The sequence below is a fragment of the Semicossyphus pulcher genome, unplaced genomic scaffold (assembly GCF_022749685.1).
Source record: "Semicossyphus pulcher isolate SPU_LCO1_2020_fin unplaced genomic scaffold, fSemPul1.0.p SCAF_12, whole genome shotgun sequence".
NCBI classification, from domain to species: Eukaryota; Metazoa; Chordata; class Actinopteri; order Labriformes; family Labridae; genus Semicossyphus; species Semicossyphus pulcher.
This window is the reverse complement of record NW_027211626.1, coordinates 16473197-16497101: the sequence shown is the minus strand read 5'-3', so window position 1 is coordinate 16497101 and position 23905 is coordinate 16473197. Positions and strand designations below refer to the sequence as shown.

Sequence of the window (23905 nt, the reverse complement as noted above, 5' to 3'; positions counted from 1 at the left end):
ATGCAGGTGAGCGTGCGTGCTGTGCAGTAGTGGGAAGTCACGCAGCAAAACAAGGTTTAATTTATCCATAAATTTGCTCATTTATGTGAATGAAAGTGTGTACCTGCTCCTCTTCTGCACATTTGCTGCATTACTCTGAAGACTTGTCCCTCCACCTGCTTTATGCTCTTTTCCCCCCTCTCTTTGAGGTGTCCTGATCATAAGCAAACTTTCTTGATATTTCATTAGTGGTAAATTGAATTCAGAATTAAGACACCTAAAACCACCCAAAACTAGAAAGAATTATTTATAAATGTAGGTAAGTTTACTGATAAAGCACTTAAAATTAGCCTCAGCTAATTAGCCTTTTTCTTTCTTTGTAAACTTAGCATGTAAGCTACTGTACACTAACAAAAGAAAAGTATATGCTAAGTGGGAGAGTTTCCTTGTGGAAGAACATTTATTTATGTGCCTGAATGCAGATCAGACGGTCAAATTCTGATCACAGTGCTCAGGTATTTCAGATAAAAAACATTAGCCACTGGTTTCTTCTAGCGTTATATCCCTGGGGAGACTGTTCAGTCATACATTAGCTTCATGACATCCAACCAATGTGCAGCTTTACCTCATTTCCTCCACATTTTTCCGTCTTGTGGTTTGCTAGCACAGAGATAAAATGATTGGTTAGTGTTGCGTTGCTAATAAAGTTTATAGAAGTCCAGATTGGCTCACTTTCCTAGTACAACTCGGCATTTCTGTGTGTATTTCTCTGTGGATTGTGCGTTTATTTAATATCGCACCTAGAGCTGCGTTACAAAAAGAAGGCATGAAAGTCGCACTTTCTGCAGCTAACAACAAGTCTGGCACTGCTGTCAGTCACAAACACAGCTCAGGCCACTTTTTCCCCCCACAATTCCCCTGTGTAACCTGAGGCTAGAGGCAAGCATCCCCGCTGAGCAGAAGACAAAACACTCAAATAGAAAAACAGACTAATCTTTCTTCCTCTCACTGGTCTCCCTCTCCCCCCTCTCTCTCTCTTTCTCTGCCTCTCTCTCTCTCATGCACACACCGACTGTTTTGGCAGTACTGCTGTTGGACACCTAACTTAATGGAAAACTTTTACCACACCCTTTAAACAACAAACTCTAGCAGCTATTTGAGCCGTTAAAAAGAAGCCACAACTTGTGGCAGCATTTCCACAGATTCAATCAGCAGGGAAATGTGTCTAAACATGCTTTTACAAAGTTATAAAGCTGAGCTCAAACAACCAGTTTTGTACAATAATTAATTCCCCAAATAACAAGTTCCTTCAGTACAAAGCATATTTATTAAAGTTGTAATCTCAAGATTCTGTAGATCTCAGTTTCATTCTCTTTGGCGGCACCTATGGCAATAAACGGTAATTGCAGGAGCACACACTGCTGTGCACGGTTGGCTCCGGTTGTAACTCGCTGACGGTCACTTTCCTTTTCAGACTGTTTGCTTCATCTGAGCGTCAAATTTGTTTCTTTTTCTTTGGATTTTCACTTATTTTTGAAGTTGTATCTGTAGTCATCCATCTTTTCTTTGTTTGTTCAGCCGAAGTAGATTACTGTTTACTCGCAACACTTGCAGAGACCGAAAAAGCAGCCACAGACAGCCAGTCTGTAATACTGCAAAGGCTTTCATCAGTGGGCCATAGGCTCAATCACCATTGTGTTACCTCATTCGGTGATAGACAGTGACTTAACAGACATTTATTTAAATGTGCACAACACGGAGGATTATTTATCGACCATTTTTGACAAACAGTGCTAATACAAAATGCTTGGAGATGATGTTAACCTGCAGCTCTCATCATGTTTAAAGTAAGCCTTCCCTTGATGACTGCTCCCTCACATGTTAGCAGCTGTGGTGGTGCTGAGGAGTAATGTGAATCGGCTCCAGAGGTGGAGCTGGAGATGTTTTCCCCTCTGAGCATCACCGCTGGTGTTGAGGCGGTTGATTGAAGACCCTCTCCTACTTTGTGTTGTATCACTAATAGAAGGCAGCCCCCAAAGGTCCAAGCACAGGCTCTCATTCTGAAGAATAGAAAAAGGCACCAAGCAAGACCCTAGCATGGGGTCTCTCCTCGCTCCTCTCCCCCTCCACACCTACTCTTGTCCCAGGGCTAATAGGGAGGCGCCGGGCTCCTCTCCCGCTCCCTATCACCCACTCACCTTCATAATAAGAGAGAGCCCCCTGTGGAAAGGAGCTAGCATGAGCTGGTGAAGATCACGCTGTTAATAGGATGATGCCTTTTTGCCTTTTGTCATGAGATTATGAACGGGGATAGCCTCTCCTCTCTGCTCCTCCACTCTTCTTTGCTCTTCCCACACAGCTACAGGCGTCCTGGAGGGCCCCGTTGAGTTGGAGTGGAGACAGGCGTAACCGAGGCTTTGTTCCTCTGCTTGTATGGTAAAAGGCTCGCTAATGAAATACCTTTTAGGGGGTATCGGCAGGTGAGCTCCCCAATCAGGCATTTCAGGAAAAACACACACAGGGCGTTCACACACTCACATATTCTCCGTCTCCTCTCATCTGCCCCCTCTTGCTATATTAATTACCTGAAGTGCTCTGGCCTCGCAAAAAGCTCTCGATACCGCCGCTCTCCTGCTTTTCTTCATCCAACACGACAGACACAACGGCGTGAGCTAGCCTAAAGTGTGGGGGTGTGACAGAAAAGGGAGGATGATAATAGCAGTAATGAACACGGGTGACAATAATGAGAATGGTAATTGAGAAATGGTTGTATGGCAGGCCCCCTGATTTTCCTTTTCCAGCCCTAAGCTAAGTGGGGACAGGTTGAAAATCATCTTATTTAGAGCTGGGGTAAATGGTTCTGAGGGAGCGAGGACTCTCTGACGCTACAGCTAAAACGAGCTGACAAGTAAGAGCGCTGATACAGCAGCTTTAATGGGTTAGGGAGTGTTTAAAGGCATCGATTTTTCTCTTTTAATTTCTTATTGACGTTGAGTGGCATGGTCAAAGCAGCCCGCGCTCCGCTGTTGGATTATTGTTAAACACCTTAATGCTTCACTGCTGCTCTTTTCTTTTCCAGTCGGCTCACTCTGATAGTTTTCTACTGTTTGTGTTTCTGTATGTGAGAAATCGCTCCCCGAAGCACCGTGCATGCATCAAAGCCTCGCTGTCTGATCATGGAGCATGTCTGCGTTCTGCCTGTATCTATTCTGCTCCCATCTTATGTTTACTAAAACTCCTTGTTACTTGCCTTTTTTGTGTGCGCGCGTTTGTTGACTCTTCTACCTTTCTTGTGTGTGTCTCTCTTCTGTTTCCTCCTGGCCTCCTCGCCCAGGCTGTGATAGAGACAGGGCGGTCTGGGCTTTAACAGACAGAGGCTGCCTCCACCAGCCCATAGTCTGCCACTCTCTGATAATGTTTATTGATTTGTGGCAAAAACACAATTTGATGGAGTGGGGCGAGAGAGGGAGGGAGGGAGAGGAGGAGATGGAGGGGGGTTTGAGGAGGATTGTATTTGTGTGATTGTCACAGCTTGGCTGCTTTTGGTAGACAAACAGAAAAATACTCCAGAAATGTAATTTGTTCTGTGCTCATCGGACTCAATTTTTAGTCCCTTTTATTTAACAGTCAATTAAAGAATAACATTAATAATAACTTAACAAGTTTAAGTCATAAACACATTTAAACGGACAATTAAAATCAGAGGGCTGAGAGAGTTGGAAGAGGAGAGGAGCTAAATTAGTGTGTGAATAAAAGCGAAAGCAGCATGAATGACTTCTCTTAAGCAAACACACTCTTCACGCCTCTGTACAAGCAGAAACAGAGTGTGTGTGCGTGTGCGTGTGTGTGTGTGCAAAGCGAGGACCCCTAATATGAACATTTCATCTCCAGAGTGAGTCTATTATATGAACTCTGTTTGCCCGAGCCCCCACCTCCTCTTAACCTCTGAGGTGGAGGAATGAGCGATGTCTGGAGGTTGGTCTACTGTTAGCTCTGAGGTCAAATGTGTTTGCCCAAGGGTGTGTGTGTGTGTGTGTAGCTGAGCAGGCGGAGAAGAGCGGAAAGGTGTGTGTGTGTGTGTGTGTGTGTGTGTGTGTGTTTAAGAGCAAGGAGGATGAGAGGAGGAAACATATTAGCAGGACAAACTGATGGTCTGTGTTTAACATGGTCTCTGAACACAAATGCTCAAACAGTGACATGATAGGTGCTGCGTATGTTCACGCTCCTGCTCATTAAAAGAGGCTTTGGCAGCGGTGCTTAGTTCGTCTCCTCTTGAAGCAGAGCTCCTGATCCGAGCTGCAATGATACAATTATGTAGCATCACTTCAGATTATAATTATCATAGGTCTCTGTCGGAAATAAACTTTTAGCCCAAAACTAAAAATATACTTAACACAAAAATACAAGTCGTTTGTCCAACTCAGTCTCTAATTAAATAAGTTACAGTCTGCTGATGTGCAAAGTAACTGCTATATGAGAGACAGGTAATGCTGCTCCAATAAAATGTTTCATAAAAATGAGGAAGCATTGATAGTTAATGTATTTGCAACTATTTAAACTGAACAAAATGTTCCATTAAGTTTAATTAGTTTTCCTTCAATATCCTTTGTTAGCAATGAAACCATGATTTACATTCTTAATGGTTATTTGCAGCTCTTGGGACCGATTATGTGCTTAGTTAAATATGGAAACACCAGCATAAATCACAAGACAGGGCATGTTTTATACAGTATATACTGTATATTGAACCAGACAATCTAAACCTAACCTCAAGCTGGAGTCAGAGTGTGCATCGCAGCGTCAAGTGTTTTTTCACACATTCACTGACAGCCTGAACATACCCGATCACATGACCATTCCAGTGAATAAGAAGCAGATAGTCTGCTCTGCTATTGGTTGCTTAGTAGCAGAAAATTCTATGACGCTAAATAATAATGATTCAAAATTGATTAAGAAAATACAAGTCAAGTAAAGTTTGTAGAAAAGAAGAACGAGAGACTTCTGATGACTGATCCTGAAGTGCAACAGTTACATAAAGTAACAGAAATAGGAAGGACACGTCTTGGCTCATCAGACCTGATCAGGCAGCAGACTTTGGTGTCAAGTTTCAGACTTTTCAAACAAACACAGGATCAATGGCGTTTTCATTAAGTGTCCATGTTATAGGTTTGTAAAAGCCTGTGTGGACTTTAGGCAACGTAGAAACAGAAACGTAAAAGTGTGGATGTAACCTGATAGATTAACTCCCACTGTAAATACACGTTGTTATTAGAAACAAATAATTACGCAGCCCCTCTTATGATTATGAAAAAGACATAATTGATCCCTTCTGAACCCTCAAACTCTCCGTCACACCCCACTCCTGCTTCCCCCGCTCTCTCCCCTGCCTCCGCCTCTTTTGTAACTTGTAAAGCAAGCAGTGGTTGACAAATGACACCGGTGGAAAAGGCACTCTTTGTGCCTCAGTGTGAGTCTCTCTCTTTCATTTTTTTCTTATTTTACTTTTTCTATCAGGGGGAGGGAGGGAGGGGGGGAGAGGTGAGCGTGAATCGGTTAATGTGTTCCATTCAGCAGACATTATACACAGGTTCAATAAAGCAGGAATCTGCTCTATACGCTGGGACCATTGTGCCATTGAGGGCGGCTAAAAAGGCCTCGTACAAGCCTCCCTGGAAGAAATAGCCCTCAGCACCACTCCAGTGGAGAGCAGAATAGAGAAGCAGAGAGCAGGAGGAAGCACATGTGCAACGTGGAGCAGATTGGGGGGTTGATTCTTACACATCAGAAGTGTTGTAATGTTGCTGATTTTGAAATTGCTGCAACTGTTTCACTTAGAATATGTTAATATATAATAAAGATAACTTAAAATTCTGAGGGAAGAGAGTAACCTGTCAAATCTGAAAGGATGTACTTAAAGTTTGGTTTGACTGATTTTGCCGTACCTGAGAATCTCCTCCGCCATTAAAGAAACACCACTAATGCAGGATTAATGCTGCGTTTGTGAGCACCCTAACCTTTCTTGCTTACAAGCTCCACTCTCAGTCTCTCTGTGTCTCCTTCCTCGACTCCCGTTAATTAAATCAAGTCTTCAGTAGGCTACTTACGCACAACCCCCCCCCCCCCCTTCTGGTCCCCGCCGCAGACCTCTCTGATTAGGGCCGGCCCCTGTCATGCATATTCACATCTCTGCAGTGACAGCCTTTTAACGAGCTCTTACCTAATCACAGGAAACAATGTTCATCCTGTTCTTTTTATTCCTTCTTTTCTCATTTCCTTTCATGCGTCTTTGGCTTTCATCTTCCCCGATCCCCGCTGATATCAGACGGGCCCGGCGGTCGGATGGAGAGAACGATGGGAGAGGCACAAGTGCGGCTCGTCCCTAAATAAACCGCGATTCAGACAGTGACTTGGACACAGAGGAGAAGTTTGGCTCTATCTCCTCCCTTTTCCCTCCTCCTCCTCCGTTCTCCTCCTCCCCGCCTTTTTACATGTCCGATAGACAAATTGGATTAGCAGCTATTGGATTAAATGGCAAAATGGTGGGATAAGAAATGAGATGAACGTGCTGTGATCACAGCTTTTTAATGTTTTTCTCTTTGTGTCTCATTCATTTCCTTTTTGTAATCCAAGCTTCCTCCTTCAAGGCAAAGAGAAGTTTCTTTAGAGAAGACGAGTGTAGGATTTCCTGCTTATACAGGGTGCGTTCTACAGAAACCTGTACTTCTTAAGAGGCCAGAGGGTCTAATGGTGGTAATTTGTTGACGCCTTCAACTTAGCACTAAAGCAATTAGTCAATTTATTTAATAGTTGTTGGAGAGAAAACATTGTTATCAGTTGATGTTCTTAACCTGAATGTTTTATTAGCAAAACTGCATATTTGCTATTTTCAGCCTATCAAAAGTCAGGATTCTGTTTGATATAACTGTAAAATTGAATAACTTTTGTCTGTTGCTCAGATACAACGAACAAACTGAAGACGTCACCTCGGCCTTTTTCACCATTTCCTGAAAATTCATCATTACAAAGATTAAAGACCCCCTCTAGTGAAAATCAAGTTTTTAACCTTGTAAACATCTCCAGACATATCAGGGACGACATAAGCAGTCATCTCCATGGCTGGGCCTGTCTGCTTTTAAACTGCAGTGTACCAAGGACAGGCTGAACAACACGTTTTCAGATTGGCAGGGTTTGTGATGTCACAAACCTAAGGAGCCCATCCCGTCAATGGACGGGGTGACGCTATGCTTATCATTATGTGCAACCTATGGCAACTACTTCGGTGATGCGCGAGACAGCAGTAACCGTCACTACTGACTACTAACGTTAACATTACTACTGCTAATTACTACATTTCAAGCTAGTTTCAACAAGGTGCCACTAAACGATGGCAGAGACGTGTTTTGTTTTCAGCTGTAATTTTACAAAAGGACAGACGTGGCACATAGTGAGCGGGGACTATGCAGATTGGGGAATTTTTAATGAGGGAGAAGGAGGAAATGCCTCTGGAGGATTTTTACAAGGTAATTAAATGTATTCTGGCATATCTGACACAATTTATTACTTCAAGCAGAGCATTTATTTGTCTTAAAACATGACTGTAGCTGGTCTTTAAGTAAACAAATAACTGACCACAAATAAATAACGAAATGGTCAATTATTGCAGCCTTACTGCAACCAAGTCTTTAGTCACTGAGCTACGAAGACGGATAAAGTTGGACACTATCAAACTCTTGTAGCATTAGCATAAAAACTGTGTCTGTGAACGGAGGTTCTTATCTGCTTTACAGATTCCCAAGTCCCTGCATGTTCCTTTGTGAGATGACATCAAAATGTGGGAAATTATATAAATAAAACCTTTCAGTCCAATGAAAATATAATCAAGTGTTTATTTTACATTTACTCACTAAAAACTACTTCCTGAGACCAAGCATAGTAGCATCACACACGTAATTAAAACCCAGCGCAGGCCACCAGCAGCAGCAGTTTGACCACCTCAGGGTGGGTTTCATTATTCCTATCTACACTGAATGGAACAGTGGCCCAGATAGCTATCTTAATCTTATTTGGCTATAGAGGTCTTTTCACCCCGCCTTTCCTCCTCTCTGTTTCTCTGCTTCATTTCTCTCTCCCTCTCTGTCTATCAAATGGTTGCATACAAACACACGCTGACCCTTGCTAACCAGCCTTTCCTCATACCTGAAGGATAACATTCGTCTTCCTCCACACACACACACACACGGCAGCTCGTGTCATTGTATCCCGTCGGTGTTTGTGTGTGTGAGACAGAGAGAGTGAAACAAGAGACGGGGGAGACAGGCAATCAGATAGAGGGGTTGTCGGGATGTGTGTATCAGTTGTATCTCTGCCTTGTGTGTGTGTTTAAGTTGATTGTATCTTGCGTGCTTCTCACCATCGCAGCCACATTGATAGCTGAGGTAACAGCAGACATGATATTAATGACGATAAAGTTTACTGTAGGAAGGGAAGCCCTGTGTATCTCCATCAGACATATTTCACTAATCCTTTGATGTCCTGATCAAACGTTGTACCCGTGCCAAACTTGCTGCCTCGGTCTCGCTAGATTCTGGCCTGTTTTTTTTTTTTGCTCTGCCCTGCTCTGTGTTGAGCACCGAGAAATGGCGTGTAAGGCAAGCAACAAGACCCAGAATGCAACCTGCCAAAGCGCCAGATGCTTTGATCCAAGATGGCCCCCAGAGAGCCAGCATGGATCCACAGCTTCTCGGAGCCAAGGCTGGATTCACAGACACAGTGTCAGTGGTGGCTGCCAGGGATATTTACACCATTTGTCTTCATACAAGACAACGTTCACCAGCTTTTTCTCTTCTGTTGTCACTCTTAACATATGCCGATCGGTGGGCGGGCTCATTACAGAACAGTGACTAAATGTTTTAGGAAAATAGGTGCTCTGTCTCTGTTGTCTAGTACTCATTGATCAAGACGTTCCTCCTTATTTACCTGGTCTTGTGTCAAAGTTTGACCCTTTAAATGTGACTTGATTTAATTGAGCCCCTCTCTCCAAGACTCAGGTAGTATCTGGAGGTCAGAGGTCAACAAGGGAGGAGGATTCTGGGCAGCTGTCGAGTCTTCTGCGCTTTGATATCTCTCACCTGCCTCCTCAAGTCATCACCTCCACATTCACCATTTCCCCCTCCGTTCCACCCTCATCTCTCCCTTTCTCCTTCCTTCCACCCTTTCCTCCCTCTCCTACCTCCTTTACCTTTCCTCTGACCTCCGTGCCTTTCTCCCTCGCCTCGCCTCTTCTCTTCTCCTTCCTCTCCCTCCCTCCGCCTCCCCTCCCTCCCTTTCATAAAATGCGGCTGGTGGTTGGCTGCTAGCTGCTGGCTGGGTAGCGGTGGGGGATATAGCTTTATAATCCCTCCTCGTCTTCCAGCCCGCCTCGCCACAATGTCACAGGAGCTTAATATTTGCCATTATTATTTGCTTGTTTTATTTGACTTCGAGGCAGCACAATGACCTGTCAGCGCCGGCTTTATCCCTCCTCCGAGTGTCGTCCGTTTCAAAGTTGACTACAGTAATCCACGAGCCCCCGATTCCGCTAAATCCTGAAGCTTTCTTTCATTCGCTCGTTCTTTTTTTTTTTTTTTTCACTCTCTCTCTCTCGCTCCCCCCCCTCCCCGCTCCACCCTCCTAAATGAAATTACATACATCTGCTGGCTCAGAGTATCACAAATGTCCACACGCTCACCGGTGTCCGCGCACACATCCACGTGCCTGCCTTTTGTCGTCAATGACGCAGCGGCCCAATACTTCTATCCTCCCTCTCCTCTGCAATGAGCGTTTGTGTGTGTTTAAATGAAGATTTCTCTCGGTTTGCAGCAGATTGTGATCACATTCGAAGCACCAAACCTTTGAGAATACTGAGTTTAAAACACTGCATCACTGGTGTGAATCGATTAAGTGTAAAAGCAACATTTTCCACACAATAACACAAATTTAATGTAGAAAATAATCACATTTTAAAACCTCAAATCTTGGCACACATTTCTTTCTTCCTTTGCTACAGCGTGCCAGAGCCTTCATTATTATTCAGAGGGCTCCCAATTAATAAATACTGTAAGTGGTATGAAACGTCTTCTTAGTGGTAATTCTGTTATGATGCCTGTCGTAGCTTCCCAGCTATTAAACCTCCCTCTTGAGAAAGGGAGAAAAAAACCAGCGAGAGATAATAACATAAGCCCTAAGACGATCTTTCATCTGGCGTCCTCTGTTTTCATCCATTTCTTCTCTTCGCAGACGCACTGAGTGTCAGATTAATGCTGCCGCTGCTGTTTAAATGGCCTCCTGTGCCACAAAGCTCACATCCCAATTCTAGACATTTAACGGTGCTGAGTGAACTGACCACAGCTGAGTTTATTCACACGACGACGACAGAGAGAAAGAAAAACAGGCTGAAAAGATCAAAACAAAAACACCTCATCTGATGTTTTTTACAGTCTACACGCCAGCCTTGACACACATGAACACTGACATGTATCTACATCCTGTAACAGGTATTTACTGCTGCTTGTCCTTTAATTCTTTATAAATCTGAAAAGACATGTTTGTCAGTTTTAGACTCTCTAATCAGCTGTCGTTTAATTTCCTTATGCTGCTACTTTAACTACATGTGATCTAAATTGGAAAAGATTTTTGGGGTTCTTAAACAGATCATAATCACAAATGGTTACTAGGTTTGTGGTTTAGCTAAGTGTGTAAAGCAGGCGCCCCATGTATAGAGGCTACAGTCCTCGACGCACGGATCGCAGGTTTGAATCCTGGTCTGATGATCATTTGGTGCATGTCATCCTCCACTCCCCTACGTCTACTGTCTCTCTTCAGCTGTCCTATAAATAAAGGCAAAAGCCAAACAAATAATAAAAAAGCACACATGCATATCCATTTAGTCAGACAGATACTTGATAAGATGGAAGAGTGGATCAAAAGTCGCATAAACGGGCAATAATGCTTATCAATTTGCACGTTGCTGCTAGACGTTCAACAGACCAATATTATGCAGCAAAGAGACGGCACCTTTCATATGAGGGCAGCTACAAGTCTGCACCAAATCCCATTCCCATATTTGTTCATACACTTTATATTTTCACTGATATTTGAGTTGTTTTTGTAGTTCTCTTATTTGTACTGTATTTTTTGGAGCTATCTGGCATTATAATTTCCTTCAGGATTAATAAAGTTCTATCTTACCTTATCTTATTCCCCTAGTTCTAGGAAGGCATAAAGACAAAACATCAAGTATTAAGTAAATGTCAGTCTTCATTAACATTAAGCTAGGGGAAAAAATGGTGGTGTAACAAGTTGTAAGTATGCTAAAATGTCATAAATTTACTTTAAAGGTCCAATTAAAGGCAAAACTACTGCCTGTATTTATATCAGGGTAAATTTCTATATGAACCTTTGCAAAAAAACACCTCTGGAAACTTTAATAATTTAGATTTAGCTGATGTTTTGTGTCAGAATCTGCTGAATTTGTTGGTGAATAAACACTTTTGATGGTGGTCGTTTAGATTGTGAAATTACCTCTTAATGAGCTGTGTTCAAATCACTAAAAGTACAATTTTATATTATTATTATTCTAGCCATTTGATGTCCGTGGATTGATTCCCTCTTTTAGGTCAAACTCAAACGCTCCCTATCAGTTGTTGCCATCCCATTGTACCCTGTAAGTAAGTTACAGCACAGAGCTTTAGCCCCAGGCGTGGGCGAAGCTTACATTAACCATGCATCTGAGCCTTGCTAGCTCCCCGTGTGTCGAGCAGGTATTACGCTAAGCGTCGCAGAGTGCCACAGACGTGTTTTTTTCTTCTGAAGGCCCTGCTGAGTGATTGGTGGGATATGTATTGCCCTACAGTGAGAGAGGCTCCACTCTGTAAAGGCACACGACGGTAATCGCCAAGTTAATCCCGGCCCGGTTGAAGCCGTATTGACGTTGTGAAGACGTGGTGTGTGTGAATGTTTACACGAGGACCATAAGCGAGTGGTGTATTCACACACACACACATAAATATCTGGTGGACATGGCGACTCTGCGGTGGCAAAAAGACTTAACTGAGTCGTTTATCTGCATCATCTCTTTCATGTGCGTGTGCCTCGTATACACTGTATGCTCTAATTCTGTTATTCACAGACGATGGTGGGAAATGACCTTTCATCTGTCAGGCTCACTCTGCTGTTACTGTATATCTGTCTTTAAAGGATGCAAGGAACATCATAATGGACATTAATACACTATCATGTGTGTAATTGCTTGTTTCCTGTGTGTGTTTACAGGCAACAACAAGGAGGAGGAGGAGGCCATGATGCAGGAGTGGTTCATGCTGGTCAACAAGAAGAACGCACTCATCAGGAGACAGAACCAGCTCTCTCTGCTGTACGTATCTTACCTATTCATCTCACCTTTCTATTCTGACAGAGACCTTTAATGTTACACCAACAATGCCCTGTTTGTTTAACTACTAAAGTGAGGTAGACGATATATGACCCCTGTTACTTCCTTTATTTTCCGTGCACTGGGCCGCATTAAAAACCTTGAATCGTCACACTTCTGTTCAAGCGTTCAGATCAAACTCGTTGAAGCCACGCGGGGCGGGAGTGCGCCTTCCACTCCATTCACCCCCTCTGTCTATCCGCTCATTGATTTACATGCGGACGGGGATATGAAATCGATAGAAATGTGGCGATCATCACTCTATCGCTAGTCTCTTTGTATGTGGTCAGCTGCGACAGGTGGAGATACACACACACACACATACGGCCACACACACACGCTGCCTTTTTTTTCCTTCATTTGCGGCTGTTGGGATTTCAAAGTGTGCGAGTGGAGGAGAGATTGAAGTATTCATAATCACATTATATCGTGGGAAAGGGGAGGCTTTTAAAGTGGGCAATTGACAGAAGGGCTGATTATTAGCCCTTTCTGTTCTCTCTTTGTGGAGGCGAAGAGAAAAGGCGCCTGTGAAGGACAAATTCTATTAGGGACCGAATAAGCTCATTTTTTAATATGGCTGAAAGAGGAAAGAATTCAATTTGTGCTGCACACACACACTGACACACCACATTCACCCATATATGCACACATGCAGACCACGCACACACATGCTATCTCCTTAGATATACATTGTCTTTTTCTTTCTCTGTTTTCCTGCGTCTTTCCTTCCTCTTTTTATCCCCTTCTCTTTCCTTAAACACACATTCACCCAGGGCTGTGCGAGCGCAGCATGTGTATCAGTTATGTGCAGTAGATTAATGCGAAGCTGGAGAAGGTTCAGCCGAGTAGCTGAATCGATGTTTATTGCAGGTTTCTTTAAGTGCTTAATGATTTAGTCATTAACATATTGATGAACTTTGTTCTGTGTGTGTTTTTTCCCCTCTCTCTCTCTCTCTCTCTCTCTCTCTCGCTCGCTTTCTAACTTGCCACAGGGAGAAAGAGCACGATCTGGAGAGACGCTTCGAACTGCTGAACAGAGAGCTGAGAGCCATGCTGGCCATCGAGGGTAAGACGCGCACACACACACGAGAGAGGTTCTTGGGTTTAATATGGCGTCTGCAGGTGTCAGGCTGTAGAGATGCGTCGTTTGTCCTGTAACTCATCTTGCTTGTAAAATTCTCTTAACTTTGGACAAACATCTTCAACTTAAATTAACCAATTGTCCCGACTGGCACCTAAATCTTCCCGAGGGCTGTCCCTAATTTAGAAATCAGGTCATATTTTTTGAGTCCAATAATGTTTTTAAAGCTGCTACTAGAGACGACAAACAGCAGAAGTTGTGGTTTATTTCTGGCGACGAAGTCAAGATGAAGCGACTGCCAGGATGCTTCAAAGCGCCTCATCTCGTATTGTTTTCATAAGTCCTTTTCTTTCCTTGCGTTTTGTCCAGCCTTCATCGAGGGCCTAAAGCAGGGTGATTTGAATTCTGCGTCGGCATCTTGATGAGGATTAAGATGCGAGCTTGCGAGGGATTTCACTCCCTGATACTTGATCAATGCTATCTCATTCCTAGCTAGACCCCGACTAGCCGATGCCTGATTTGAAATCTAGCTGCAGCCGCATTCGGAGACGGTTTGCGAGGTTAAAAAGAGGGAAAAAAAGTGGTTATATTATTGAAAGCTTGTTAACTATACCGCAGCCAGAAAAGCAGCCATTGTGCCGTATCAAAGTTGTCAGGGGGCCAGGGAAGTTTAATCCCCTTCGACTGCGTCCTCTTTGGCAAAATGAACCTTTTGCCAATCAATGCTAATTGATTTTGCCATTCGACATTGACCACCCCCACCCTCCCTACTCCCACCCTCTTTCTCCTCGCAGCCTTCGGACACCCATTGTAATTTCGCCGGGCACCTGATAAGCTACCTGGTCCATAATAAATCAATTGTAATTAGCAAGAAAGGAGGTGGGCCGGGCAGGAGGGGGTGAAGAGGCGGAGGGGGCCCGGACATGCGTAGCCAAGCAGCAGCTGCAGACGGCGCCACGCTGCCCGCGTCCAGGTTGATTTCCTCTGTCTGCGCCCGGCCATTTTATTTATTTATATTTATCGAGCTGCAGCGTGTCCACAAGATTTCAGTCTTTCTGCTTCATATGCCGATGTTTCTCTGCTTTCTGTTCGTGATCGTGTTTTTGTTTTGTTTGTTTGTTTGTTTACTGTGTGAGTGTGTGTGTGTTTTATCTTCTTTCAGGTGTATGTTAGTCTGTGTGTGTCTCCTGGTGCTTTTGTGAGTGCATATTTCTTTATACTTTGGATGTGTATCATGCATCTGCCTGCTCAGCCATTTGTGTGTGTGTATGCGTGTGTGTGTTTGGAGGTGAGAGAGCAGAGATAGTGTGTGAGGTGAGGTGGAGAGGTGGTGTGTGTCGTGTCACCGCGCTCCCCTCTGCCTTCATGTGGACTTGTTGGATTTGCAGCTGACTAACTTATCAGCCGGCCTTATTTTCCTCCCTAAGGGAGGCACTTAACATTCACAGGCTCTACCTTTCTGTTACCGCTACAGATAGTTCTGAGCTGCTGGGGAGAGAGCTGTGAGTGTGTGTGTGTGTGTGTGTGAGAGAGAGAGAGAGGATCTGTTGGTCTGTTCGTCTGCATCTGCGTGTTTACATCTCACAGGTGTGTTTGTGTGTCCACCTGTGTGCCTACCTTTTTATATGCGTGTGTGTGTGTGTGCGCGCGCGTCGACCATCTCCCCAGCTCTTATTTGGTGCATGGGCAGCTCCATTGAGCGATGGTCGAGCGTGCGAGTAATTGCTGATTTGGTTGGCCAGTCGGTGACACAGAGAGAGAGAGTGAAGCACTGTGAGTCCGAGCTGAGAGGAAAAAACACACATCACTGAGATACACCTGCACGCACACGCACACACACAGCTGAGAAAAGTATATACCTGCAGTGATACACACACATCAATCTCCCTGTTAGTCGGACTAAGTAGTTACACATTGGACGTCAGTCTTCATCTTACACACACACCAGGTCAATGTGTGCTGCTGCTAACTGGCTAACGTGCTAACACTTCCTGTTTATATTAGACATGTTCTCTGACCGATTCTGATACCCTGAGATGAGTATTGGCTGATACAGAGGATCTACTCTCTCTGTTGTTTTGTATTTGTCACAAAATAATTGTTAACTGTTCTTAAACCAGTTGATTTTTTGGGACTAATTGGTTGTGGTATCATGGGCTGCATTGACTGGCATACTTGCCGATATCTTTTACAACTCTAGTTCATATCTATTTGCAGAATTGCTGTCCAGAAGAAGCATACATGGATGACCTTATAAAACACATAAAATCTTAAGAGTCACCTATATATAAAAAGTATTTAGTACATGATGAGGGTTAAAAGCAAGCTGCTGCAGCTGATGTTGCAGATCAGAGCAGAGAGAGAAATCGTGAGTCAAGAAATGTATTCTCAATGTTTTGCTGACTGGAGCTGCATGAAAGGAGAGGAGAGGAAGAAAGCTGAAGCTGGAGAGACGAGTCGGGAGGAGACGATTCCTCTGAAACCAACTCTGAAGCTGATTCTGCGAAACAACAAACTCTTCTCAACTTTTCTTAGATTCTGTTTAGTTAGCAGACGAGTTTACGGTCATTTCTAAACGCATGTAGAAGTCACAAAGTAGGAAAGGAAACATAAAGGGAAATACTTCAGAAATGGAGATGCAGGAGCAGAGAGAGCGTTTTAGCCTGCATGAATACAGCTGCAGTTTTGATGCCAACTTAAACATCAGTGGATATAAATACAGGCTTCACATACTGAATAGAGATTTAGAGAGATGCATGGACTACAGAGGCAAACCAACAAATCAGAAAGGAATAGATAAAGGCAGCTAATCGAGAAGAAATAATGTAATAGGCAGCATTTACACTAACATCAGAGAAGGCTAAACTGTCGTGGCCCAACATGTCTCTGAGCATTACAGTCAGGATACATTAAAAGATTATAAAAGAAGTGTACATGATCTTAATTTAATGAAAACAAAACCCGTTTCTTCGACCGTCTGATGTTAAAAAAGGTTGAATGATATCGCTGAAATGTGCGGCTGCTGCAGGAGGAACGGTCAGGTGGACGCCGGGTGGAGGTGATGTTGTTTACGAGCATGCTCAGTGATAACCAGCTCCTCCTCGCACCTCCTTGGTGTGATGCCAGGTTCGGAAAATGCCATCTGTATGCCACACTCTCATCTCCCTGCCACAAAATTGATCCACTATGCCCTCTTTATCTGCTTACCGATTCACACCTATGTATGCACACACAAAAAAAACAGTGTCTTGGCTCCCTTCGAGAGGCCTGTGTGTGCGTGTGTGTGTGTGTGTGTGTGCGTGTTTTAAAGTGGACGCCCTCTCGCCATCTAAAAGGGATTTATGCATAGCCGGGTCCCAGAGTTTTTCCTGTTACGGTTTGATATGATAAGCTTTTTTATATGTTTAAAATCAATATGTAATCCTATGCAGGAGCTTATCCCTCTCCACACCCCCGACACACACAAACACGCACGCACGCACGCACACACTTCCCATTTGTAAATCTATTTGGGCTTTGTAACACATCGGGGCGGCGCGCCACAGACCCTGATTGATTAGGTGCACTGTGGAATCCTATCACATGGGCGACTTTTGATGATGTCGCCAACTCTTTCAGGGTTGCTAGTTGACTGGAACCGCCGATAACAAGTAGCTTCGTTCCACGAGTTCTCCAACTGAGTTTGGGGGAATTTAGGAACGTTATTTATTTGCAGCCAGCTTGTTTGTGCCGCTGTTTTTCATTCAGGTTCCACAGAAAGCCAAGATAAAGTGTGTCCTTACTTTAAATGTACATCCCCAGAAGACTTTTCCAGCATGTTGGAACAAGCGTCTCCTGCAGTGTAGCTAACGTCATCCTTTATGCTGCTTATTGTAACACCTGCTGGAACAGATTCTGTTTAGATGCACGCTTCAGGTCCCTGCTGTCTGATCTAACTTGTTCTCGTCTCAAGTTTTCAAGTTCTGAGTTTATGATTCAGGAGGAGGAAGACGATAAAGCTACATCAGCAGTGTTTTTAATGCGTTTTTTCCTGCACAGGCTTCATACTTAGCTCCTTGTAATGAGCATTAGTTAACAAAGCTCCTTATAGGGTTACTTTAAGTGTTTTAATAACAAACATATTTATTGTTCATACAACATTTAGAAGCACTTATACGACATGTTAACACTTTATGGCCTGCTTTAGAACATATATTAGAACAACAAACTCATTTAATGAGTTTTATGTTATTTTTTTTAAAGATTTTTTTTTGGCCTTTGGCTTTATTTATAGGACAGTTGAAGAGAGACAGGAAATGTTGGGAGTAGAGAGTGGGGGATGACATGCACCAAATGATCGGCAGACCGGGAGTTGAACCTGCAATCAGTGCGACGAGGTCTGTAGCCTCTATACATGGGGCACCTGCTCTACCAACTGAGCTAAACAGCGCCCCTCATTTAATGAGTTTTAATGACCAAGAAGCTTTTTAATAGCTTTATGAAATTTGGTACCTACTTCAGTATGCACTTTTTAGATTTAGAAAGTTGAGTATTATTTATCCCCGAGGGGCGATTACATTGTTACAGCAGCTTACAACACAACATATCATTCTTACATTACGTTAAATACATTACTTTCAACATCACAGTTATAGTTACAATATGATATAGGAAGATATGACTCAATAGGATAGGATAAATTATAATATGATATAGATAATATCACACATAACACAACCTAATAGATGTAAATATATACAGACATATTCAAGTGTCCAGGCAGTAGTACAAAAAAAGTCGGAGTGAATAGTGTAAATTTAATTAGCCTCTGCATTTTGCAGCTACCAGATGTAAGAGTAGTGCTTTATTTAGGTGATGAATCATTTAAAAATCCTATTCCTTCTTCAAATCATGATTTATACTTTACTTGAATACCTGCACAGTGTAGTTTATAGAAAACGTCGCTCAGTCAGAAGGAAGTTATTCATTTGTTTGGGGCTATTTTCAGCTGCAGATTTGTTAACATTTGGTTTTTATGGTCAGTTTTTACGGAAGCGGGAAGATTCATGTGGGGTTAAATCAAAGTTTAGGTCTTTATACAGAAATTAATGACATTAAAAATCACCAAACACGTCCTTTTGAATGCTGATTAATCATAATCAGTCATAAGTGGATGTAAATAGTCTTTTTGTCAGCACTGGAGTAAGTTAAAGGACAATTTCCTGTAATCAAGAATTAATTTGTGCTTCCATTTTTAAAAGTTTGCGCACAACGCCGCAGAGAATCGATCTCCCCCTCGCCTTTCAACTTCCCTCTCCTCTGGTGACACTTTTTGTCTCTTGACTCCACTTGGACCTCGGCCAAAACCAGCTTCAGGAGGCCTTTTACACCAGAACAAGAGGCAGAGAGGACGAGAAAACCAACAGAGAAATGAAGGGACGGAAAGTTTGTAGATCGGGAAACTTTCCTGCCAACGTATGAAGCTGTGAATCCTCTGACGTCACGTTGTGCTGTACGGCAGAGACGGGAAACCAGAGACAGATGCATGCAGGTCGATCGCTCCTCTCTTTGAGAGAACGCAGCTTTTGGACCAGTTTGCTCTCTTGAATAAATTGAGCGTTGTGGAGAGAGAGAGAGCGAGGCGGGGAGGGGTTCATGGGGATTTGAACCAGCGCATTCTTGTGTGCCTTGTGCAGACTCACATGGTTACCGCGCACGGCGAGGGTTATCTGAATACACACCCACCATGTGAGTTGCAAACACTCCTCCAAAGTCTTCACCCTCTCTCTCTCTCTCTCTCTCTCTCTCTCTCTCTCTCTCTCTGATGGGGGAGGCGGGGTTTATGTGGAGGGGGGGTTTTCTGAGTGGCTGCAGGGTGTTTTGTTTGTTCCCGGGTGTCTGGTTACCCAGCCTGCCCCGCTCTGGTGTTGCCTGGTCACGTCTCTCATCGGCTCTCTTTATTGTTTACCTTCCTAATGAGGGGGGCGGGACTCTGCGACATGTGATTGACAGCAGTGTGCTTACCCCCCCCCCCCTTCGCCCCCACCCCTGCCCGGGTCGAGCAGGATTTTGGCTTTTTGGCTCTGACGGAGAAGGAGGGCAGGATCAAGATGAAGGAGTTTTTTCTTTTTACATACCTCTCTGTGTTTGTGTGGGAAGTTTTCTTTTTTGCCTTCTTCCTGAACCCTCCTCCTGTGGGCCGGCCGTGCTGACAGAGAGGATTGTGGGAGAGTTTTGGCGGATACGGATGCACACATTCCTGTCTTAACATTTATCCAAAGATGATGACTAACACGGTGACTCATCTGCTCGACACCATTTCTCCCGTTTCCTAACGCCCCTCTTGTTAAGAGCAGGAAACACAAACACTCTTCAGATACACGTTTGGACACATGTGGGAGTTATGAAGTGTTTGTCGACCCACACACAAGCCCAGAGGAAAGTAAATTTGCTTCCCTGAGAGAGAGAAAGGATTGAAGGAGGGAGAGAAAGGAAGAGGAGAACGCACAGAGCCAAATATTGGGACTGTGTTCATTTCGCTCTGTGGTCGACTTCAAAGGGACGAGCGGGGCCAATGAAGAGAGCGCAGACCTTTCAGGACAAACACACTGGGCCCAGCGTGACTCACACACACGCGCGCACTCACACACACACGCAGCCTGACTGCCGCAATTTGACTCAATGAGGAGGGGGGAATATTTATTTTTAATAAAGCCACGCTTATTTTGGGAGTGACATTTTACAACATGCCTTTTATACTGGATCAATAGCTGGTTAAATATTGATAGAGGGGTGAAGTTGCCTACGCGCCACAGAAGTTACACTCAGCTGTGTTTGAATCGAGATGGAGGCGATTTTTTTTATTTGAAACGACGGAGAGTTTTTTGAGGGGGAAATGTTCCCACACTGAGCCGAGGAGAAGCCGGAGACTCTGCTTTCCTTTAGCTGCTGGAGCGGGGAGGGGGTCTGCAGAGAGACCTCTGACGTTTCTGATACACTTACTATTTAGCATGTAGCTGTGATAGTAGAATTAAGTTACGTCTAAGTTTCGCCACAACACACAGATGCTGGTTTGTTTTGGAGGTAAAAAGCTAATTACTGACATGTTCGGGGTTTTGGGGGGGTGACTTTTGGGGGTGAGGGAAGGGGGGGGGCGGCCCTGGTGTTGGGTGAATATGGAGCCAAGGGCGCCAGGCGGATATCTGAGCCCCAGGGGGAAGTGAGTGCTCTCCTGTGGGCATCCCCCCTCCCCTCCAGGGAGAGGCTGAGGGGATTTGTATCGGGGACCCACCTGGACCCTGTGGGGCCCTGTGGGGCCCCTTCCTGCAAAGACCCTGGAGAACTGAGAGGCCAGAGTCGGGGGCTCACCTGGTTGTTAGTTTGTTTAGTGGAGGAATAAACTGAGTGTGGAAACACAAACACAATTTCATTCGTTTCTTTTTTGAGACAATTTCAGACGGAAAATTTGACCCAAAACTTTAATGTTTTTAATTTTCAAGCAAGAATACAAATGTTTACTTTCCAGGGTTTATACTTTATATAGGGCAAGAATAATCTTCAACCATCAGGATGAAACTTTGAAGATCTTCTGAACAAAATGATATTAACAAAGTTCGCTGTCAAATGATGCCAGTGCTGAATTACACAGTTTTCTTAATCCAAGAAAATCATTTTGAACACAGTCGTCTGTTTTAGAAATCCTGGTCGAGCACCTTCTACGAGCAGCGTCCTCCTGTGGGAGCGACTCTGTCACATATCTGTGTGTGCATCATAAAGCTGCAGATTAACGTGACAATATCCTTCAAGTGTGTTTGCTCAGTTCAAAGCATCCTCGTTGTGCACACACACACACACACACAACCGGACGGAGTGTGTTTGCACGTCATATCTACACACTCATCCATACATGGGCCTGTTCTGGTTTCTACACAATCCAGCAGGTTAAAGAGGAGACGAACTGAGACCACATGTCCGCCATTTTTAATGTTCATTAGAAGTTTTCATGTCTTTTACTGGACGATCCGAGGTAGCTTCGTAAAAATGTAGTTTTTTGTTGAGGTAGTTCATAGCAGTAGAGTTCCTGCAAGGACAAGAAAATCAAACTTTTCTTCCAGGAGAAAAAAAAGCTTCTTGATCTTTTCAGAACAAAAATAAAGTCCTCAGTGTGTCCTCGTCTGAAGGTGTTTGTTCCTCTGGTGTCGTTGCAGACTGGCAGAAGACCGAGGCCCAGAAGAGACGAGAGCAGCTGCTGCTGGATGAGCTGGTCATACTGGTCAACAAGCGTGACGCACTGGTCAGGGACCTGGACGCCCAGGAGAAACAGTAAGTTACCCACAATCCTCCCTCAGCAGGCACACGACAAGTCAAAGTCTAAAAGGCAAATAAAACAGAAATAAGCGTCAGCCCCAAAGAGTTCTGCTGTTTCTCTCAGTGTGGGAACATGCGACTAGAGAGAGTCTGCTGCCTATCTTTAAATTTCCAGTAGTCCCCAGGAAAGTGTAGATGTAGCAGCAGCACACCTGCATGGGCGGGACTTCTTCCACATTGGCACCACTGTACGCCAGCAGGGTGCCAGCCAGGTGAGAGGTCGCAGCTCGGCCCCTGGCGCTCTGCCACTCCACAGGCAGGTGCACCGACGGCTACTGTGGCACAGACTGTGTTACCTGTGTGTGTGTGTGTGCATGCGTCCCTCCGCCTCCATCCCCTCCCCACTTCCCCCCCCCCCGACACATCTGACCTTTTGACCTTTGCCCTCCGCAGGGCGGAGGAGGAGGACGAGCACCTGGAGAGGACGCTGGAGCAGAACAAAGGAAAGATGGCCAAGAAAGAGGAGAAATGTGTGCTTCAATGATTGTCATTTCAGAGAAAACACAACCAACAAATGTAGCCGATAAAAGAAATGTATCATCATTATTATTATTATTATTGATATCCTGATTATTATTTGATCGTGGCTTTCCTGGACATTTCTATCTGTTATTGGAATCCCGATGTGCTCGTCTTTTTTGGTCAAATTGATCGCAGAGACTCGGCCCCTGCGACGCCTTTGCACCAACTTTTTACGGACTCAAAGTGTCCCTCTTATATACAATGTTTTTTTATTTTAACCCTTCTTTGCTTTACCACGAACGGTACTTGTTTGTAATATAAAAATGTAAGAGAGGAGCGCAGTGCAAACCCTGTCAGACGGTGTGATGTTTGCATGTAGTGATGCTGCAGCAGCCTCTCTCTGTCTGAATGTGGAGACCAGTAGGTTTGAGGTACAGCACAGCTGGGTTTACTGGGGGGGGATTCTCTGTTTTTCTTCATCACGTTGAGGAGATGATGATGAAGGGGTTTGACGTTTCAAAAGGAAAAAAAAGAGTTGTTGTAATATCAAGCTACTTCATTACTTGACGGTGTATCTTTTAATTATTTCACTTTAAAGTTTTTACTTGTAAAATATCTTAAAAGGGGAACGCATTACCGTTCATGAATCTTAACTTTCCTATTGCTTTTTTTATCGTCTTGGCTTGAAAGCAGTTTACCAAAAGAAAGATCATGTTTTAAGAAAAAAAAAAAATCTCGTGTTGTATATTTTCATCACTGCTCTGACCAGTCGCTTCCAAAATCCTCTCTTTTTTTTTTGTTGTCAGGATTCATGCAGTCAAAAACAAAAAATCTATATATTATTTATTGTCCTTTTTAAGCTGCTTGTAAGTGAAGCTTCCATCACAGCTCATGTGCATTTTTGCTCAACAACTTTTTTGGTTTCTATTTATTGTATTCAGAAGAAGAGAGATATGCTTCCACGTGCATCACTTAGAGCTCCACATCCTGTGCAGTTTTGTCCTTTAATGTGTTGAACATTTATCTTGTTTATTTATTCCAGTGTCATAACCCAAGTCTTCAATAATAAAGTCCTTATGATTTCATACTCCACAAAGGCAGCGTGTGGCATCTTTTTCACACTCAGAACAAAAAGCTGCAGGTATTTAATCTACACACACTTGTTTAATTATTCTAATAATCTAAAGATGCATTTTTTAAAAGTGCCTTCAAAGTCTGTGTTTTGAAATCTGTCCTGTTTTTAGACTTGCACACGCGCTTCTGCACTCTGTAATCCTGCAATACTTTCCTTCTTGTCCATTTTTCCTCCAATCCCGCATGATCCAGATTATATCCCAGATTTTTTTTTCCTTTCTTTTCACATAACAAGAAGTTATTGAAATGCATGCACGCCTTTGGCTGCAGCGCTGCACATAAGTGGCCCCTATCACTGCATTCACCAGCGAGCGCTGCGTTTAGCAAATGCTTTATTATTCTGCGCTCTGCTCAATTCCCCTGCGACCTGCGCGTGTTTATAAATTAAAATTGGCGTTCGGGTGTTTTTGTTTGAGGTCGGTGCTGAGCAGGTTCCT

The 23905-nt window shown here is 43.8% G+C and overlaps 1 protein-coding gene across 7 annotated transcripts in view; it reads left to right on the top strand.

Moving 5' to 3' along the window:
* The window catches only part of ehbp1 (EH domain binding protein 1), a 157150-nt gene extending 133720 nt beyond the window's left edge, over window positions 1-23430 (top strand). For all 7 annotated transcript variants that reach the window (XM_069658238.1, XM_069658235.1, XM_069658240.1 and 4 more), the window contains 4 exons: window positions 12289-12388; window positions 13438-13511; window positions 21713-21827; window positions 22266-23430. In XM_069658238.1, the coding sequence (XP_069514339.1) occupies window positions 12289-12388; window positions 13438-13511; window positions 21713-21827; window positions 22266-22356 (380 nt within the window). In that variant the 3' untranslated portion in view covers window positions 22357-23430. The remainder of the gene's footprint in view (window positions 1-12288; window positions 12389-13437; window positions 13512-21712; window positions 21828-22265) is intronic.
* The last annotated feature ends 475 nt before the right edge of the window (window positions 23431-23905 follow it).